The sequence below is a fragment of the Penicillium argentinense genome (genome assembly GCF_028826775.1).
Source record: "Penicillium argentinense strain IBT 30761 chromosome Unknown utg000003l_segment0_segment0, whole genome shotgun sequence".
Taxonomy (NCBI): domain Eukaryota; kingdom Fungi; phylum Ascomycota; class Eurotiomycetes; order Eurotiales; family Aspergillaceae; genus Penicillium; species Penicillium argentinense.
The window spans coordinates 1,081,270-1,097,767 of record NW_026622662.1 but is presented as its reverse complement, the minus strand read 5'-3'; the positions used below and the strand labels follow the sequence as shown (position 1 = coordinate 1,097,767).

Below are 16,498 nucleotides of genomic sequence, written 5' to 3'. Positions count from 1 at the left end.
AGGCCCGTTTGGGCGCTGAGTCAGCGCGCCTGAAGGGGCAAAGGACAAACATTCTTCCGAAAAGACACCGTTGCGCCAAGCTTTTTGTGCACAATTCTCCCAAACAGGAAGGCAATGCAGGATGAGGTAATCGAGTGACATAACCACCGGCTGTGCATACAGAGTCACATGATAGACGCATACGCATCACGGGCAGGCAGTCACCATCTACACGTTTATTCTCGCAACGCTGTCCACGCGAAAATTGCGTGGCGCTCGACCAAAACCACACCTCGACTGCACCTCTGAGAAGTCGCCAACTCCAACATACAACTTCCACGCTCGTTTCCCCCCACTATGCCGGCGCGGAACTCCTATGCAACTCAACCGAGTATATGAGATGATCCTGCATTTCACGATAAGCACGGCGTTGTCTCCCATTTCGTGAGCTACTGTGAATATTGACTCAGAGGTCATCAATAATGACGTCCTCGCACGACTACCTACACCCCCTTCAACATCCCGACGATCCTGGTGATTTCTCGGGATCCGATGACGACGACCTGGACCTCGAGGAGCTTGATCCCGACACGGCACCGCAACAATCGTCTCGAGTCTCCCGCGACTATACTGGACGCCCAAGGAACTATGGCCCAGGGATAGCCTTGCGAAATCTACGCGTCGGCGCGGGCAATCGGTGGAGGCGAAGCCCCTCTGGGCAAAGGAAGCCGGATGAGGACACACATGCGCTATTGCAGGAGGAACGAGGAGAGGACGGCCTACGACGTTCGCATGGCAGTTCACGGAATATGACGGATGATGATGCACCACTGCTTGATCGTCGGGGCTCGACTCGGTTGTTCAAGGACGATGAAGCGACCCAAAAAGGCGGTCGTTTACGCCTTCCCAGTCTCCTTGGCCCAAGTTTCCTCCAAGCTGCCTCGAATCGCCTCCGCAGAACCCGTGACGACCAAGCAAAGAAACCGCCCCGAGATGTCCTAGTAGGACAATATCAATCCACCAAATACCCGCCAAACATCGTTTCGAATGCCAAATACACACCCTGGAGTTTCCTGCCTCGCACGCTGTACAACGAATTCTCCTTCTTCTTCAACATATATTTTCTCCTCGTCGCTCTGTCACAAATCATTCCGATTCTCCGCATTGGGTACATGTCTTCATACATCGCGCCCTTGGCGTTCGTGGTATCCATATCGCTGGGTAAAGAGGCTCTTGATGACATTGCGCGACGACGACGAGATGCAGAAGCAAACTCGGAGGAGTACACCGTTTTGTCCCTTGAAAGATCGACTGCGCTGGAAATGACCAAGAAATCGCGCGACCTGAAAGTCGGGGATGTCCTCAAGGTCCGCAAAAACCAACGTCTTCCTGCCGATGTGGTGATCTTGCAAAGTCTCTCGAGCGACCCAAACGCTGAACGTCACAGCTCAAGCTCATTCGATCGAGATGCCCCCGAAGTTTCCGATGACTTGCTTGAATCGGAGCAAGGACCGTCCGAACCTGTCGTCGATGCTTCCCCAAACGCCAACTCCAAAAAGGCTGCAGATGCTTCCTCTGCCAGTGATACTTTTATTCGGACCGACCAGCTGGATGGTGAAACTGATTGGAAGCTCCGCCTACCTTCCGTACTATCGCAAACACTCCCTTTCAATGACTTCACCCGGCTCAAAATCACTGCCAGCCCCCCGATCAGCGGGTCAACGAGTTTGTCGGCACCATCGAATTGGGCCATCCCACAGGCTTTTATGATACGCATGTCGACAATTATTCTTCCCAGCAGCCTCAAATCAAGCGGACACCAAACAGTGAGGGTGAAAATAGCAACTCCGCCCCGTTGACCATCGACAACACCGCTTGGGCGAATACTGTCCTCGCCTCTAACACCGTCACTTACGCCGCAATCATCTACACTGGCTCGCAAACACGAGCTGCGCTGTCCACTTCCGCATCCCGCTCCAAGGTGGGTTTATTGGAATACGAAATCAACAACCTCACCAAAATTCTGTGCATTTTGACGCTTACCCTATCCATCGTGCTGGTCGCCTTGGAAGGATTCGAGCCAACCAACGACAAGGAGTGGTATGTTGCTATCATGATATACCTGATTCTTTTCTCAACTATCATCCCAATGAGTCTACGCGTCAATTTGGATATGGCCAAATCCGTATATGGTCGATTCATCGAGCGAGACAAGGATATCCCGGGTACGGTTGTACGGACAAGTACTATTCCTGAAGACTTGGGAAGAATCGAGTACCTGCTGTCGGATAAGACAGGGACTCTGACTCAAAATGGTAAGTCTCCTTCTTATCATAGCCACATTTAGCTAGAACTAACTTCGTTGCAGAGATGGAATTGAAAAAGATCCACGTCGGTACCGTTTCATATGCCAACGAGGCAATGGATGAGGTTGCATCTTTCATTCGTCAGGGTTTTGCTAGCAACACCTTGACGACCCCATCAACGGTCTTTGGCACCCAAGCTGGTCAGGGAACAGCCCCTCGTACCAGACGAGAAATTGGGTCTCGTGTCCGGGATATCATTCTGGCTCTCGCGGTCTGTCACAATGTGACACCGACAACTGAGGAAGAGGACGGGCGAAAAGTGACAAATTATCAAGCCTCTTCTCCCGACGAGATTGCCATTGTGCGCTACACCGAAGAGGTTGGATTGAAGGTGGCTCATAGGGACCGCCAAAGCATCGTCCTCGAATCAACCGACTCCAAACAGGTCGTTGTTCGCGTCCGCATCCTTGACATCTTCCCCTTCACCTCCGACAGCAAGCGAATGGGTATTATTGTTCAGTTTGAGCAATACGAGGAGGACCCTGAAACGCCTGGAAAAAATGAGCCTGAGATCTGGTTTTACCAAAAGGGTGCAGATACCGTGATGACCTCGATCGTTGCGGCAAATGATTGGCTTGACGAAGAGACCGCGAATATGGCCCGCGAAGGTTTGCGAACTCTGGTCGTTGGACGCAAGCGCCTGTCTCTGTCTCAGTACCAGGAGTTCTCTGCCAAGTACAAACAAGCCTCGTTGTCCCTCCAGAGCCGTGATGTTGGTATGGCCAAGGTCGTGACGGAGTATCTTGAACGAGACTTGGAGCTTCTCGGAGTGACTGGTGTGGAAGATCGTTTGCAGAGAGATGTCAAGTCATCACTCGAGCTGATGCGTAACGCCGGAGTGAAGATTTGGATGCTGACAGGAGACAAGGTTGAGACGGCGCGCTGTGTCGCCATTTCAGCGAAGCTAGTCTCCCGAGGACAGTACATCCATACTGTGTCCAAGGTCACAGACAAATCCACCGCCCAGGAGGCCCTCGACTTCCTACGCAACAAGACTGACTGCTGTTTGCTGATCGATGGCGAGTCACTTAACTTGATGCTTGGCGAATTCCGCACAGCCTTCATTTCCGTTGCGGTCCTCCTGCCGGCCGTTGTTGCTTGCCGGTGCTCGCCCACGCAAAAAGCAGAAATCGCCAACTTGATTCGCCAACACACCAAGAAACGCGTCTGCTGTATTGGTGACGGCGGAAACGATGTGTCCATGATCCAGGCAGCGGATGTCGGAATTGGTATTGTCGGCAAGGAAGGTCGACAGGCCTCTCTGGCAGCCGATTTCAGTATCACCCAGTTCCACCACTTGACAAAGCTCTTGGTTTGGCACGGCCGCAATTCCTACAAGCGATCTGCCAAATTGGCCCAGTTCATCATGCACCGTGGTCTGATCATCAGTGTTTGCCAAACCATGTACAGCATAGCTGGTCACTTTGATCCTAAGGGTCTCTTCATCAACTGGCTCATGATCGGCTATGCGACCGTCTATACCAACGCACCTGTTTTCTCCCTCGTCTTTGACCGCGATGTGGATGAGCGACTCGCGAATCTCTATCCGGAGCTATACAAGGAATTGAAAGCAGGGAAGAGCTTGAGCTACCGTTCGTTCTTCACTTGGGTTCTTATCTCCGTCTACCAGGGTGCCGTCATTCAAGGCTTATCCCAGATCCTACTCCAGACCATCACTGGTCCCCGCCTGATCAGTGTCTCATTTACGGCACTTGTCCTCAATGAGCTGGGTATGGTAGCTATCGCTATCACCACCTGGCACCCCGTGATGATCTTCTGTTTGGTGGGCACACTGCTTCTGTACGTCGGCAGTGTTCCTTTCCTGGGCGATTACTTCAATCTACGCTATGTGATTACCGTCAACTGGCTGTGGCGAGTCTTTGCCGTGTTGGCCGTCTCACTGGTACCCGTCTGGGCTGTCAAATTGATCAAGCAGTCTTGGAGCCCTCCCAGCTACCGGAAAGTACGCGGCTGATTGGACTGGATTTTTGCTTTCTGCGTTTTTGCTTTCTTGTCTTTTTCCCCGCATGGATAGCCGATACGGTTGTCGCTCTGTATATCGACCACCCCACCCCCCCCCCCCCAAGCATCTTCTTTTGCAGAGCGCATCAGGCGTTGGAAGCGTGAATCATTTCTTTGGCCTGTCTGTTGATATACTTGAATGAATTCTTTCGATATAGATTAGAGTTGCGATTAGCCAATGCAGTGGAGGTCATTTGACCACGTTTTCTGGTATTCCAACGTTTCTTGTAGCTGAGTTAACTGTAAATTACACGGTTGCTGCATTGGTAGGGAAACGAACTTGTTGCTCTGTAGTGTGTGAATTGTGAAATATGTGGCAGTGTATTGCACCAGTCACATATATTAATAATGGACCCAAGACAGAGATCACATATCATGGTTAGGGTGTAGTCAATGTGAAGAGTGTTATTATATATCCGAGGGGCCTACACGATGCCGTAAAACCCTTGTCCGATGGTAGGAAGCGTCAACTTGTCCAGCTCACCTCCATCTCGGGAGGAATGTCTTGGTATGAGTTCATTTGATTTGATATTCAATTATCAGAAAGAAACACAGTCAAACGAGGACTCATCCGAAGGTTTAAGATGTGAGACCGATTACTTAAACGGGACTAGTCGCTGCCGATCTTCCGCCATCGCGGGGGTTGTTGGTGCCTTGATTATAAGGCATGAACAAGGCATCTCACTGGTCCCCAGAATCCAGGTCAGAATCCAGGTGAGCCCAGGGTGCTCTCAAGCTGAGCGCAGGGGGGTGGGGCGATTACACGGGAAATCACATGAGACCCTGCGGTCAGCTCTGGACCCCCCCCCTGCGTTCACCTGTATTCACACTGGTCCCGGGATCTATCCAACCCTTGGGAACAGCTAGATTGAAATTGCATGGTGAAGTGAGACTTTTATAGATTTTGGGTAATTTGAAAGAAGTTACTTTCAAGCTAGGTTACCTGGTGTATTCCCACGTTGTCGATTGGTCTGTCGTCAACACACGGGCACCTCTGGTCACCGGCGCGATCTACGAACATCTAGGGTTTCGCTCCCGATGAAATCAAAACTATCGGGATAGTTTATATGAGTAATGAAGACTAGAGAGACACGTGGAAGCGGGCTTGTGGAGTCAGATCCTTCCCGCGTAGTTGGATGTGCAGAACTTTGACATCCATCAGTACACGGTTGGGATGAAGAAGCTTTAATGAGATTTGACCCGTCTAGATCTGTACCAAGGAAACATGTACACTAGAATGAGGATCTCCACAGATCATGGTGTGACGTATGGTCCTTGAACTTGACCTAGACCGAGTTTCAACATCGTGGCAGTATACTAATGCTACTATATACTGTATGTACTCTGCTATAGACCATGCGTTGCATCTCGTGACCCGCCCGCATCGCGTGGAATGGCCTCTCAGACGAATCCACGAGATTTCTCAGTTCCATCCAGTCGACATCCCACCCCTTCTCCACACCGCCAACGCCAAAATCCAACGCCTACCAATGCTAACCTTGATCTCCTGCCGTCGACATCCACTTCCAGGCAGTACGAGCGAATGGCAGTCTCGGCTCGCGGGAACATCCTGCAACCGTCCTCATCGGGGCTAAGGGGGCCGAAAATACCACGGGCAGGAAACCCGAAGCCAACCCCATTCCGTGTCGTCGATGGCCCGTTTACGCCCGTCACGATTTGGGGATCCGGTTTCCACCTCACGCCGAGATCGCATTTCGACTGGTGCACATTCGCCGAGGTGTCACCGACCACGCACAAGAGTCTCCATGGGGAACCCCAACTCTCGATTTCGCTGCGTAATCGAGCCGCTGAAGGGTCCCCAGACGAGGCCCCATCTCACTCGCGATCCCGGACTCTGTCCGAAGGTGCTCATGTGCGCCCGTGTTATTTTCGGCTTTGCGGGCCCCTTTGGCTCGGCTTCTCAGCTCGGCGAAGTTTTCACCCGCGCCAAGATCACCCGCTGAGGGCCGAGTTTTGCGCTGACGACTACGGGAAGCCGGGAATCTTCCAGAAGTGCGATTCCGAAGGGTGCCATGGGCGAGTATAGACGCTCCAGGACGGATTAAATTTGATCTGAGCGCAGGTGCGTCATCACCGGGGCGCTCGGAAGACCTTGGGATGCGCGGTCCAACCCTGGAAGATGACGAGTTAAGCTTTTGCTGCGCTGCGATTCGTCCAGACGCCCGAACACCTGGGATTCTCCGACCTGGCACTCCTCCACATTCTGGAATTCTCCCAGGCACCGCTGGAGTTCTCCCCTCGTTTTCCCCCGGTAGCTAGGTCATCTTGGGCGACCGTTGAAGCAGGGCGTTGTGCGTCTTCTCCTCCATTCCCGATCCCCCCGGCTTCTATGGATCTCTTGTTTGGCTTTTGGCTAGGGTGGCTGACAAGGTCGCCTTCTCCACACAGAGAGGGTATGGAGAAGAGGCTGTATGCCGCCTCTCCAGATGGGATGATGCTCTGGAGCCGATCTCCAGCCTGTTAGACTTCTCTTTTCTCCCGGATGGTCTCCACTCGGCTCTTTCCTTAGTTTCTCTAGTCTCGGAGTGCGCCTGAGTGCATTCCCGGCTGTCATCGTTTTACTGTCGTTCTTGTAGTGTGGGAGCGGCTTCAAATAGTCCCCTTTTTCCCCTTCCCCCGGGTTCCCCGTTTTTTTTCTTCTTCTAGACGTCCTCCTTCTCTTTATTACCTCGCCATTATATCCCGATATTCAAGAGTGGTCTGAAACGACTGGATCGTTTCATTTTCCTTCTACTACTATAAAATAGTCCCCGTCTCAATATTCCAAACCTTACCCTAGCAAGGGGGTGCTGCGTTCGTCATGTCCGACGTCAAAGATACCGAGGCGCCCACCGACGCCCACAGGGAGGACAAGGAGGTTGGTGCCTTCGAGGTGGATGATATCAAGGACACCAAGGAGGACTTCGAGATGAATGAAGCCGCTATGGACGCGGAGCTTTCACAGCTCGAGGACCAGCTGCAAACGCTGCCCAAGCCCTTCTTCGAGGTGACCATGAACAACCCCGCCTTGTTCACCTACGTTCTTGTCGCCTTTGCCTCCATGGGAGGTCTGCTTTCTGGTCTGGATCAGTCCCTGATCTCTGGTGCCAATCTCTTCCTGCCCAAGGACCTCCACCTGAGCGACTCGATGAACAGTCTCGTCAATGCCGGTATGCCTCTTGGTGCCGTGGCTGGTGCCCTGATCCTTTCGCCCTCGAACGAATATCTCGGTCGTAAGATGTCTATTATTGTCTCTTGTATCCTCTACACCATCGGTGCCGCCCTGGAGGCTGGTGCCATCAACTTTGGCATGATCTTCTCTGGTCGTTTCATTCTTGGTATGGGTGTCGGTCTTGAGGGTGGTACTGTGCCTGTCTATGTCGCCGAGTGTGGTAAGTTTTCAACCTGCATCACTTCATCCTGTTCCTTGCCTAACGAATCGTCTTAGTCCCTACTCGCATCCGTGGTAACCTCGTCTCTGCCTACCAACTCAACATTGCCATTGGTGAAGTCCTGGGCTATGCTGTCGCCGCCATATTTGTCGACGTCAAGGGCAACTGGCGCTACATTCTTGGTTCCTCCCTGGTCTTCTCCACCATCCTGCTGGTTGGTATGGTCTTTATGCCTGAGAGTCCGCGTTATCTGATGCACAAGGGCCGCGACGTGGCGGCCTACTCCGTCTGGAAGCGCATCCGTGGCTTCAACGACTACGACTCCAAGGATGAGTTCCTCGGAATGCGCCAGGCTGTCACTGCCGAGAGCGAAGAACAAGCCAGCACCGGCAAGTACGCCTGGATGGACTTCTTCAATAAGCCTCGTGCCCGCCGCGCCATCGTCTACGCCAACGTCATGATCTTCCTGGGCCAGTTCACTGGTGTCAACGCCATCATGTACTACATGTCCACCTTGATGGCAGCCATCGGCTTCGACGAGCGCACTTCCGTCTTCATGTCTCTTGTTGGCGGTGGCTCGCTGATGCTGGGCTGTATCCCCGCCGTGTTGTACATGGAGAAATTCGGCCGTCGCTACTGGGCTAACGCCATGCTGCCTGGCTTCTTCATCGGCCTTATTCTCGTCGGCGTGGGCTACACAATTGACTACAAGAAATACCCCGCTGCCGCAGAGGGTCTCTACATGACGGGTATCATCCTGTACATGGGCTTCTTCGGTTCCTACGCTTGTCTCACCTGGGTCGTGCCGTCCGAGGTGTTCCCCACTTACCTTCGTCACTACGGAATGACCACTGCCGACGCCAACTTGTTCCTGTGTTCTTTCATCGTGACCTACAACTTCACCGGCATGATGAAGTCCATGACTCGCATTGGTTTGACCCTCGGATTCTACGGTGGTATTGCCGTGGTCGGATGGTTCTATCAGATCATCTTCATGCCTGAGACTAAGAACAAGTCCCTCGAGGAGATTGATGAGCTCTTCTCCAAGCCGACCTCCGTTATCGTGAAGCAGAACCTCAAGCAGACTTCTATAGTCATCAAGGATCTGATGCACTTCCGTTTCAAGAAGGTTTTCTCGCCTGAGCCTTACAAGGCCAACTAAGTTGGAGGCGGAGAAATTCGAATGAGAGTAATTTTGATTCTTAAAAGAGGAGGATGGTACGATATTGGTTTCTTTTATATTTTCATTCTAGGTTTTATGCAGTGACGATGTGTCCACAAGACACCGCAAATATACCCCAATCAACTAAATTGTATGAACCATCAAATTCATCCCTCCATCTCAACCCTGTAAACTCCAATGCATCGCTAGTATACAGATACCGAACTATCAAGATAAAAGTTTCATGAAGTCCCGCCCGACCTATCATGAGACGGGCTATCCCCGCCACCTCTACTCCCACCCCCTTCACTCTGTTCTACCCCATTTATCCTAATATCTGGTCCAATCTCCCGACTATCTTTCTGCACAGGAGCAGTAGCAACCCCATAATCCCCCGGTAGCTCCGCCTGTGGCGTATCCGGTCTCTTATGCTCTGGTAATTCAGCCTGCGGCACCGAACTATGCAACACAGGCAACTCGGCCAGAGCATGACCCCCAACCACAACCTGATCCTGTGCATCAAGTTCCTGCTTCCCGGTATACGGACTAGCCTCTGCATTCGCATCCAACTCCGGCTTCCCACTATACGGATCATAAGACCCAGGGCCAGCACCCGAATGAGTACCCTCATCGGCAGAAGCTCTCTTCGCACGCGTTCGTCTTCGATGCCACCAAATGAACAAGATAGCTGCAAGAATGATAATACCGACAGGGACGCAGACGCCAACCGCGATCTTGGCGCCAGTCGAGAAACTCTCTGAGTCACTTGGGTAGGAGGTGGATCTTGGGAGGGAGGTCGAGGAGCGCGAGTCTTGGACAATTATGATGGGGTAGGCTTGGAAGGTTGCTGCGCCGGTTGTTGCCTTTGAGCCGATTGATTGGAAGTAGCTGTAGGCTGTTGTTTCGATGCATTTGGAGCCGGATGTTGTAAGGAGGGAGGCTTTCGAGGAGAAGATGAGGGTTTGGCTTTCGCACCACTGGCCATTGTAGATGTAGCCACTAGTGTATGAACAACGTCAGTAGATGTAATATGTAGCGGCTATCTTTTATAGAGACGATGTATGGCATCAATTGTCGTGCATCTCTCTAGAAGAGACACTCACGTCGGACAACAAGCAGTAGCAATATCATGCTTCCCCAAATCCGTGATATACTCTGACAAAACAAACCGATCACTTTTCTCAATATGGCTCGCAGACGCAGCGCCGGTGAAACCATACGGACAAGCCAAACCAGGCGAGAACCCCTTATAGCTCAAAGCACTGGCGTTCGACCCCGTCCACCCAGATGGAAAACAATTCGAATCAAAGTCCACCGTCCCGGAATCACAGCCCACACCCCAGCGCAAGACCGTGCCGTTGCGTTGCGTATTATGCCGAACCCATTTTTCGTGGAAACAGGAGTTCGGCGCGCTGAAGATTGTGGTTAAAGGGCCGAAATTGGACGGGCCTGTAGCGGTCATTTTTGTAGCATGGGTCGCACAAGTGAAGAGGAGAGAAGAAATATTCAGATGAAGGTAACAGAAAAGTCGATCGAAGGCCTTGACTTTGCCATTCGGTTCTCGTTGTCGTTAGGATTCCTGCGCTTCCCAATTCCTGCACAGCCATACTGTCTTCCCACTATCCTCTTATTTAGCTTGGTCATTGTCGGCATTAGGAAATGATGTACTTGGGGGTGTCCCACATATGTGATAGCGGGCGAATTGGGGCTCGTCTTAGGCCTCCCATGGGCCTGAGCTACGCTTCAGGGTCTCAGTGCGTCTTTGGTTGCTGGGCCGTGGTTTGGGGGCGGAATAGGTGCAAACTTTAAAATGTCGCGTGCGATGCTAAGCTTCACAGTGAGGTTCCGTCTCTGCTCTCTGATCTCATGGTATTTGCATGGTTTTGGCGAGAGTGTTTAAAGCGAGGCCTTCGAAGTTCATAGCTTTATGGTGTTCGTTACGCCAGGTAAAGACTGTACTATTTGATAGATGGTTCGCAGGAAGAAGGCGTCAGGTGGTATCAAACATGATGAACATTGGTGTCATCTCTTTCAATTTTGAAAATCCTGTTCAGCCGTCTTTCTTGTAGATGGAAAACTGAGAAGGACTAAAGAATTTCTTACTCTCATGTAAAGTTCACACTGCCACAAGGCGAGTCACCTGACCTTATCAATCGGCAACCTTAACCATAACTTCAACACCCAGCTTCTCCACACGCACCCCACTCTCAGGAACCTTCACATACCTGATTCTGATTCATGCACAATGCTTCGCTATGCCAAGTCAGCCGACCTGCCTGCCCTTGCCGACATTGCCGCCCAGGCCATGCTAAACGACGAGCTCTTCGTCTACCTCTGCCCCTACCGCCATGAGCACCATGCAGACTTCCGCGCGGCTTTCCTCCGCCGCCTGAAGATGCGCTTGCATACCCCAGACTGTGTGATGATTGTCGCAGTGGAGCCAGAGTGCAGCGGAGACGAAGAAACTGAACACGTTCGTGGGTACGCGATATGGAGAAGACGCGGTTCCAGCGCGGAAGCAACGCGACGGCAGAATGGTAGTGGCTCGAAATGGACTTGGAGCGGTAATCATGATCCTCAGTATTCACTCAAGCGAGAGAATTTCTCGGTGCAGGAATAAACTGACAATCTCAGGACTCGAGCGCACGCTCCTATCCATAGAGAACCACTACTACAACCTCGTCTCGCCAGACCGCAGCATCGACAACAAGCGTCTGGAACGATACAACCAGCTCGTTGAGACCGGGTTTGATTTTGAAGGCATCTCTGAGCTCTGGTTCCTGAGTACCGTTGCCGTTGACCCGGTTCACCAGCGCCGGGGACTCGGTCGGCTGTTGGTGCAGTGGGGGCTTGATCGGGCTCGAGAGGAACAGACGCCCGTCGGCCTGGAGGCGAGTCTCCAGGGTATTTCGTTGTATGAAAAGATGGGGTTCCGGACGGTTGCGACGGTGGAGGTTGTGCCGGGGTTGACGGTGCCGGCCATGTTGTGGGAACCTGAGCGGCCTGCTGATGGCGATGCTCAGTCGTAAAGCTCTCTTTCGCAGTTGCGATCTTTATTGCCTTCCATTATCGGTTCACATGTCCTAGCCCGAGTCAAGCTCCCTCAATGGTGCATATTGAGCGCGATATGTGATTGGACTACTTTACTGATATGCAGAGAGGCTGCCCATACAATCAAGGATGTCACTCGATAGGGCTCGCGACCAGATCGGATCATCAAGAGAGAGCTCTGGGTAGTTGAATCGCAATTAGTGTCCCTCATTCATAGTACGGGCCGACTTACGCATCAGGTATTTCTCTGGAAAAGCCCCGTCTGGGCCAAAACCAGTGCCATTCAACGCAATTGATGAGAAGATGAACGTGGGGCTTGCGGGAGACTCGATGTGCATCATTACACTAGCTTGTCACTTGCACCTCACTTCTCCATTATGCTATCCTCACTTCTCCCTTCACTTCCATCATCACTTCTGATACCTCACCGCTGTGCCGCGGCCACAGATCTCCGCCATCTCGCCTGCATCTTAGTCCATTTCCCCCATGGATTCTTCTCCGTGGCTGACTTGTTCACCTGTTGCCACTAGATAATTCGCTCCACGCCAGCTCTACCTAACCCAGCAACACTTTGAACTCCCGCTTCCAACCTTTCTCCCCAGGTCCCGCTCTCTTCTTCGTGGGGAAGGCTTCAATATAGGCCGGCAGCCAGTTCGAACTGTTCAGATCACGCTCTCCGATGAAACGACCCAGTGACTTCTCTGGCAGTCCTCTCCGCAGTACTGATTTATCAGCAGGGAGATTGAGATGACGATCGAGGACGGGGGGAATAGATGGGCTTACTGCAACAAAACGGCAGTTCTCACAGACAAGAGTCACCGCTCTGGGGCATCGTGACCCCGAGGGTCCGCGGTCGAAGTAGGTGCACTCGAATGGAATTTTGATCATCGAGTCTTGGGTAGAAGGGTCTTCGGATAACCAGGCAATTTTTGATGGGTTGAATGGTTGGTGTTCGGATTTCACAACAAATGTGACTGACTGACAGGGTTGGAAAGGGGATGCTTTGGGCGTGCGAGGGGCAGCAATCAAAAGCAGGACGATTAGTCGGCAGTGTGTTTTCGTTTTGTCGACTAGTCGTGCTAGAGCAAGCAATTATCGACTAAGAGTGCACCGCGGACCAAGCGTGGCACACGGTTGTCAGTCGCTATGGCGGAGTCCACCAGAAATAGGATTATTTTGCACCTCTTTGTACTTACTTTGCATTTGCATTCGCATTTTACTACCCTGAAAGTAGAGTATACTTCATGCAACTGTATTTCTGTACATTTCAAGCTCTTTTATTCCTGCGCGATATGCTAGATTCTATAGCATGCTCTGGCTGGCTTTTCAGATACGTGCTATACCTCAGTACACCTGGAATTTCCACACAGTTTTGACCTGTACAAAAAAGCAATTGTATTTCCAGACTCAATGCCTTTCTTTGTCTTATACGCTGAAGCATTGATGTGTACAGATATGCCCACATCCGGCAGCTAATAGTGTGGATAGCTCGGGAGATGACCAGGTACCCTCAGGTAATTGATCAGAAGTGTGACCGGGGAGGCCATCTTTGGCCAGAGTTCTAGCTACACTATTATCCAGCACCATAGATTATGGGGAGGGATGATGCCCACAGTAATCTTCAATGTTCATTCATAATGTTTGACTACGACAAACTAGGTCGATTTTCGGTTTCAGGCAACAGGCTATCTATACACTAGTGTATGTATTGGTTGTACTATTACTGGACATCAGAACCGTGGATCCCATCCCAAGATGAGCATTGGCAATCAGCTGGCGAGAAATCAATTCGCTAGACCATGGTCCTGTACATATATGGAATTAATAATCTTGCTGCTTCGAACTCACTCTATGGCAGTCACCATCTCCACCTTTCCTATATACACGACAAGAGCAGAACAAAAAACACCCAACGCCATGCTGCGCAATGCAATCAATCGCAAAAAGCCAATCTACCACCGACTTCCGGACCCACCAACCGGCTTCCGCACACTGGGATCAACACTCGGACTCGGTGACCTCCCACCCTGCAATCTAGCCCGCAATCTCTCCTGCGCGGAGCCAGCACCACTAGGTCGATCCTGAGTCATTCGAGGCTGATGAGAGCCAGACCTCTGGCTAGGCAAAGGCCGAGCACCAGCCGGGTGCAAGTTCCCGGATTGGCCAGGCGAATGCGATTGGGCGTGCGTCAGCGGCGGCGAGGGCGTGGAGGTCGGGCCGGGCGGCGCGCTGTGCATGGGGACAAGAGGGGGTGCATTTCCTCCGCGGCCTCGGCGGAGGCTGGTTGTCTGCGCCAAAGGCGGTTGGGGCGAGCCAGAGTCACCCCATAGATCGCCGAGACCGCCGCCCCTGCCGCCAATGGCGGGTGCTTGACCTTGGCCGGGGAGCTGGGTGGTTGCAACGACGCGGGCGGGCGCGGCTTGCGGCGCTTTTGGGTCTGGGGGGAGCCAGACTGGGAAGGGTCTGCCCTTTTCGGTGTAGTAGGCGCGTAGGGCGTTGGAGATGTGCGAGCAGTCTTCGTTGTCGGGGTCGTCCTTCTCGTCGCCTAAGGTGATGGCTCGCCGGAGACTGTTGAGACGGGAGCTGAGGGCGCTCGAGATGGAGGATGAGGAGTAGGAGGAGAAGTAGGAGCTCATTTTGGCTTTTGCGGGTGTGTGTTGGTCGTGTGGTTATTCAATGCTGCGGAAGTAGAGGACAGCTTGGTTGCGAAGTGGGGTGATGCGGAGCTATCCTCGCGCAGAAACCCAATGTGGCGTGCGGAGGAGATTCGAGAACGGCTTTAGAGTTTTTTGAATTGAGAGGCTGGAAGGACTCGAAGATTGGATAGCTGGGCGGAGGATTAGGAATTATGTTCCACGAAAGAGCCGGCTCCTGTGGGTGGGTTGCAGAGGACGAGCGATGAGGGCGGCGCGGTGAAACAGGAGAGGCGGCACGACGGCACGTGATTGTATACTCCGTTTCAGAAGAACAACCGTTAAATTAATACTGTCGCTCTAATTGTACGAACATGTAGGAGGGATTTATTTTTTAATATGAGACAGCTCCTATTAAATCGAATAATTGAGAGCAGCAATTTTGACCATCAAGTCTGAAACCACGATGACTTGGACAGACCAGCTGACAGTTATGTACTATGATATATGGTCCACTAGGGTTCATGACCGTATTTACTGGCAAACTGCATTTGAAATAAAATCCTTGAAGTGGTATCTAGACCCGTATTGACAGTTATGTAATAGGAAATGCAATAGCTGGGTATGATTTCCGATCATATAAGAGGCACGAAAGAAATAGAACATCGACCAACAACGCCATGCAACAGATGAAACTTTTCCCAAACCGTGACAAGCTTACGCCATAAGATGCTCCTTGCCAGCGCCTTCGGTTTCGTACTCGATCTCGATACGAGGACCCTTCTTCCGGGGCTTGACCTGGGGCGCAGGAGCCTTCCGCTTCGCACCAGGCTTAGGCTTCTTCTCATCCTCGCTAGGCTCGCTGTCATCGTCACTCTCCTCGTCGCTCTCCTCATCAGACTCATCATCACTGTCGCCAGAGCCCTCACCCAACCAATCCTCGATATCCTCGAGATCCTCCTCCTCGTCCAGGTCAGAGACATACTCGACCTCACCAACACCCTCCTCCTCCTCATCCTCAATCTCCTCCCCGTCATCCATATCCTCATCGCGCTCACCATCACCAGAACGCTCAAGACCACGCAACACTTTCTTCCAGATATTTTCATCCACATTCAGCGGCTGATCACCGTACGCACCACTGCGCAGACGCTCAATAAGCTCCCGCTCAATGGACCGCTCCACCTTCGCCGCAGAAAGCGCCTTTCGCTCACGCGTCTCCTCCCGACGACGGATCTTCGGCGCCAGCTTAGGAACAACCTTCTCGCCGAGCCGCTCATCTTCCTTCGCGATGTTACGCATGCGAATGTTCACCTGCGTCAGCCGCGTCAGACGCTGCTTGCACTTGTGCGTCAGGAATTTCGGCCAGTAGATCAGGCGTTCGTCGAGCTGTTCCAGCGCCTTTGCGTAGTTTGACGACAACCGAATTCGCTCCCACCATTTGTTGGGCATGTGGGCTCGTTCAATGGTTTTCATGTACAGGTACATTGTGCCCGTCTCAGGGTCCGAGCGGACTGTCGCATATCGCGAGTTGGCGAGTGGGCAGGACTGCCGGTTGCAGAGACCTGTCACGTTGTATTCATTGCGACAAAAGTTTTGTTCCTTTGTAGTTCTGAACGAGATGGAAAGAATCCGGTGTTAGTACAGGTTTTGCTTCGTTTGTTGCATTTTTTTTTTCAAGTGGATTCTGCCCATTCTGCCTGCAACGGCAAAAGAATTCTTGAACAGACAGAAAAATGGGATTGGAGGTGTAAACTCACTTGAGTTTGTAGGAACAAAACTGCTGGTTAATCACCTGCCAGACAATTTCGTCGGACATGATGGGCAGGGACCGGGTGTGGTTCGGTGCTAAAGAGCCGTTCCATCTGGGCAACCAGGTGCTGCAAAAAAAAA

General features: G+C 52.1%; 6 protein-coding genes across 6 annotated transcripts; 3 read left to right on the top strand and 3 right to left on the bottom strand.

Annotated features, from left to right (window-relative positions):
- Window positions 1–461: 461 nt before the first annotated feature.
- Window positions 462–4,320, top strand: N7532_002536 (aminophospholipid-translocating P4-type ATPase NEO1; the record flags this gene model as incomplete). Its single annotated transcript, XM_056615030.1, has 3 exons — window positions 462–1,625; window positions 1,682–2,294; window positions 2,348–4,320. The coding sequence occupies 3 exons, from the start codon at window positions 462–464 to the stop codon at window positions 4,318–4,320; spliced, it is 3,750 nt and encodes a 1,249-aa protein (XP_056478002.1).
- A 2,868-nt stretch (window positions 4,321–7,188) lies between these two features.
- N7532_002535 (putative MFS sugar transporter) lies at window positions 7,189–8,921 on the top strand (the record flags this gene model as incomplete). Its single annotated transcript, XM_056615029.1, has 2 exons — window positions 7,189–7,759; window positions 7,816–8,921. 2 exons carry the CDS (start codon window positions 7,189–7,191, stop codon window positions 8,919–8,921), a joined length of 1,677 nt encoding a protein of 558 aa, XP_056478001.1.
- A 242-nt stretch (window positions 8,922–9,163) lies between these two features.
- N7532_002534 (uncharacterized protein) lies at window positions 9,164–10,383 on the bottom strand (the record flags this gene model as incomplete). Its single annotated transcript, XM_056615028.1, has 2 exons — window positions 9,164–9,920; window positions 10,025–10,383. The coding sequence occupies 2 exons, from the start codon at window positions 10,381–10,383 to the stop codon at window positions 9,164–9,166; spliced, it is 1,116 nt and encodes a 371-aa protein (XP_056478000.1).
- Window positions 10,384–11,166: 783 nt separating this feature from the next.
- N7532_002533 (GNAT family N-acetyltransferase) lies at window positions 11,167–11,950 on the top strand (the record flags this gene model as incomplete). The annotated part of the gene is made up of 2 exons (XM_056615027.1): window positions 11,167–11,402; window positions 11,536–11,950. The coding sequence occupies 2 exons, from the start codon at window positions 11,167–11,169 to the stop codon at window positions 11,948–11,950; spliced, it is 651 nt and encodes a 216-aa protein (XP_056477999.1).
- Window positions 11,951–13,924: 1,974 nt separating this feature from the next.
- Window positions 13,925–14,608, bottom strand: N7532_002532 (uncharacterized protein; the record flags this gene model as incomplete). The annotated part of the gene is made up of 1 exon (XM_056615026.1): window positions 13,925–14,608. The coding sequence occupies one exon, from the start codon at window positions 14,606–14,608 to the stop codon at window positions 13,925–13,927; it is 684 nt and encodes a 227-aa protein (XP_056477998.1).
- A 714-nt stretch (window positions 14,609–15,322) lies between these two features.
- On the bottom strand, window positions 15,323–16,424 carry N7532_002531 (ribosome biosynthesis protein MAK16; the record flags this gene model as incomplete). The annotated part of the gene is made up of 2 exons (XM_056615025.1): window positions 15,323–16,217; window positions 16,366–16,424. 2 exons carry the CDS (start codon window positions 16,422–16,424, stop codon window positions 15,323–15,325), a joined length of 954 nt encoding a protein of 317 aa, XP_056477997.1.
- Between the last annotated feature and the right edge of the window lie 74 nt (window positions 16,425–16,498).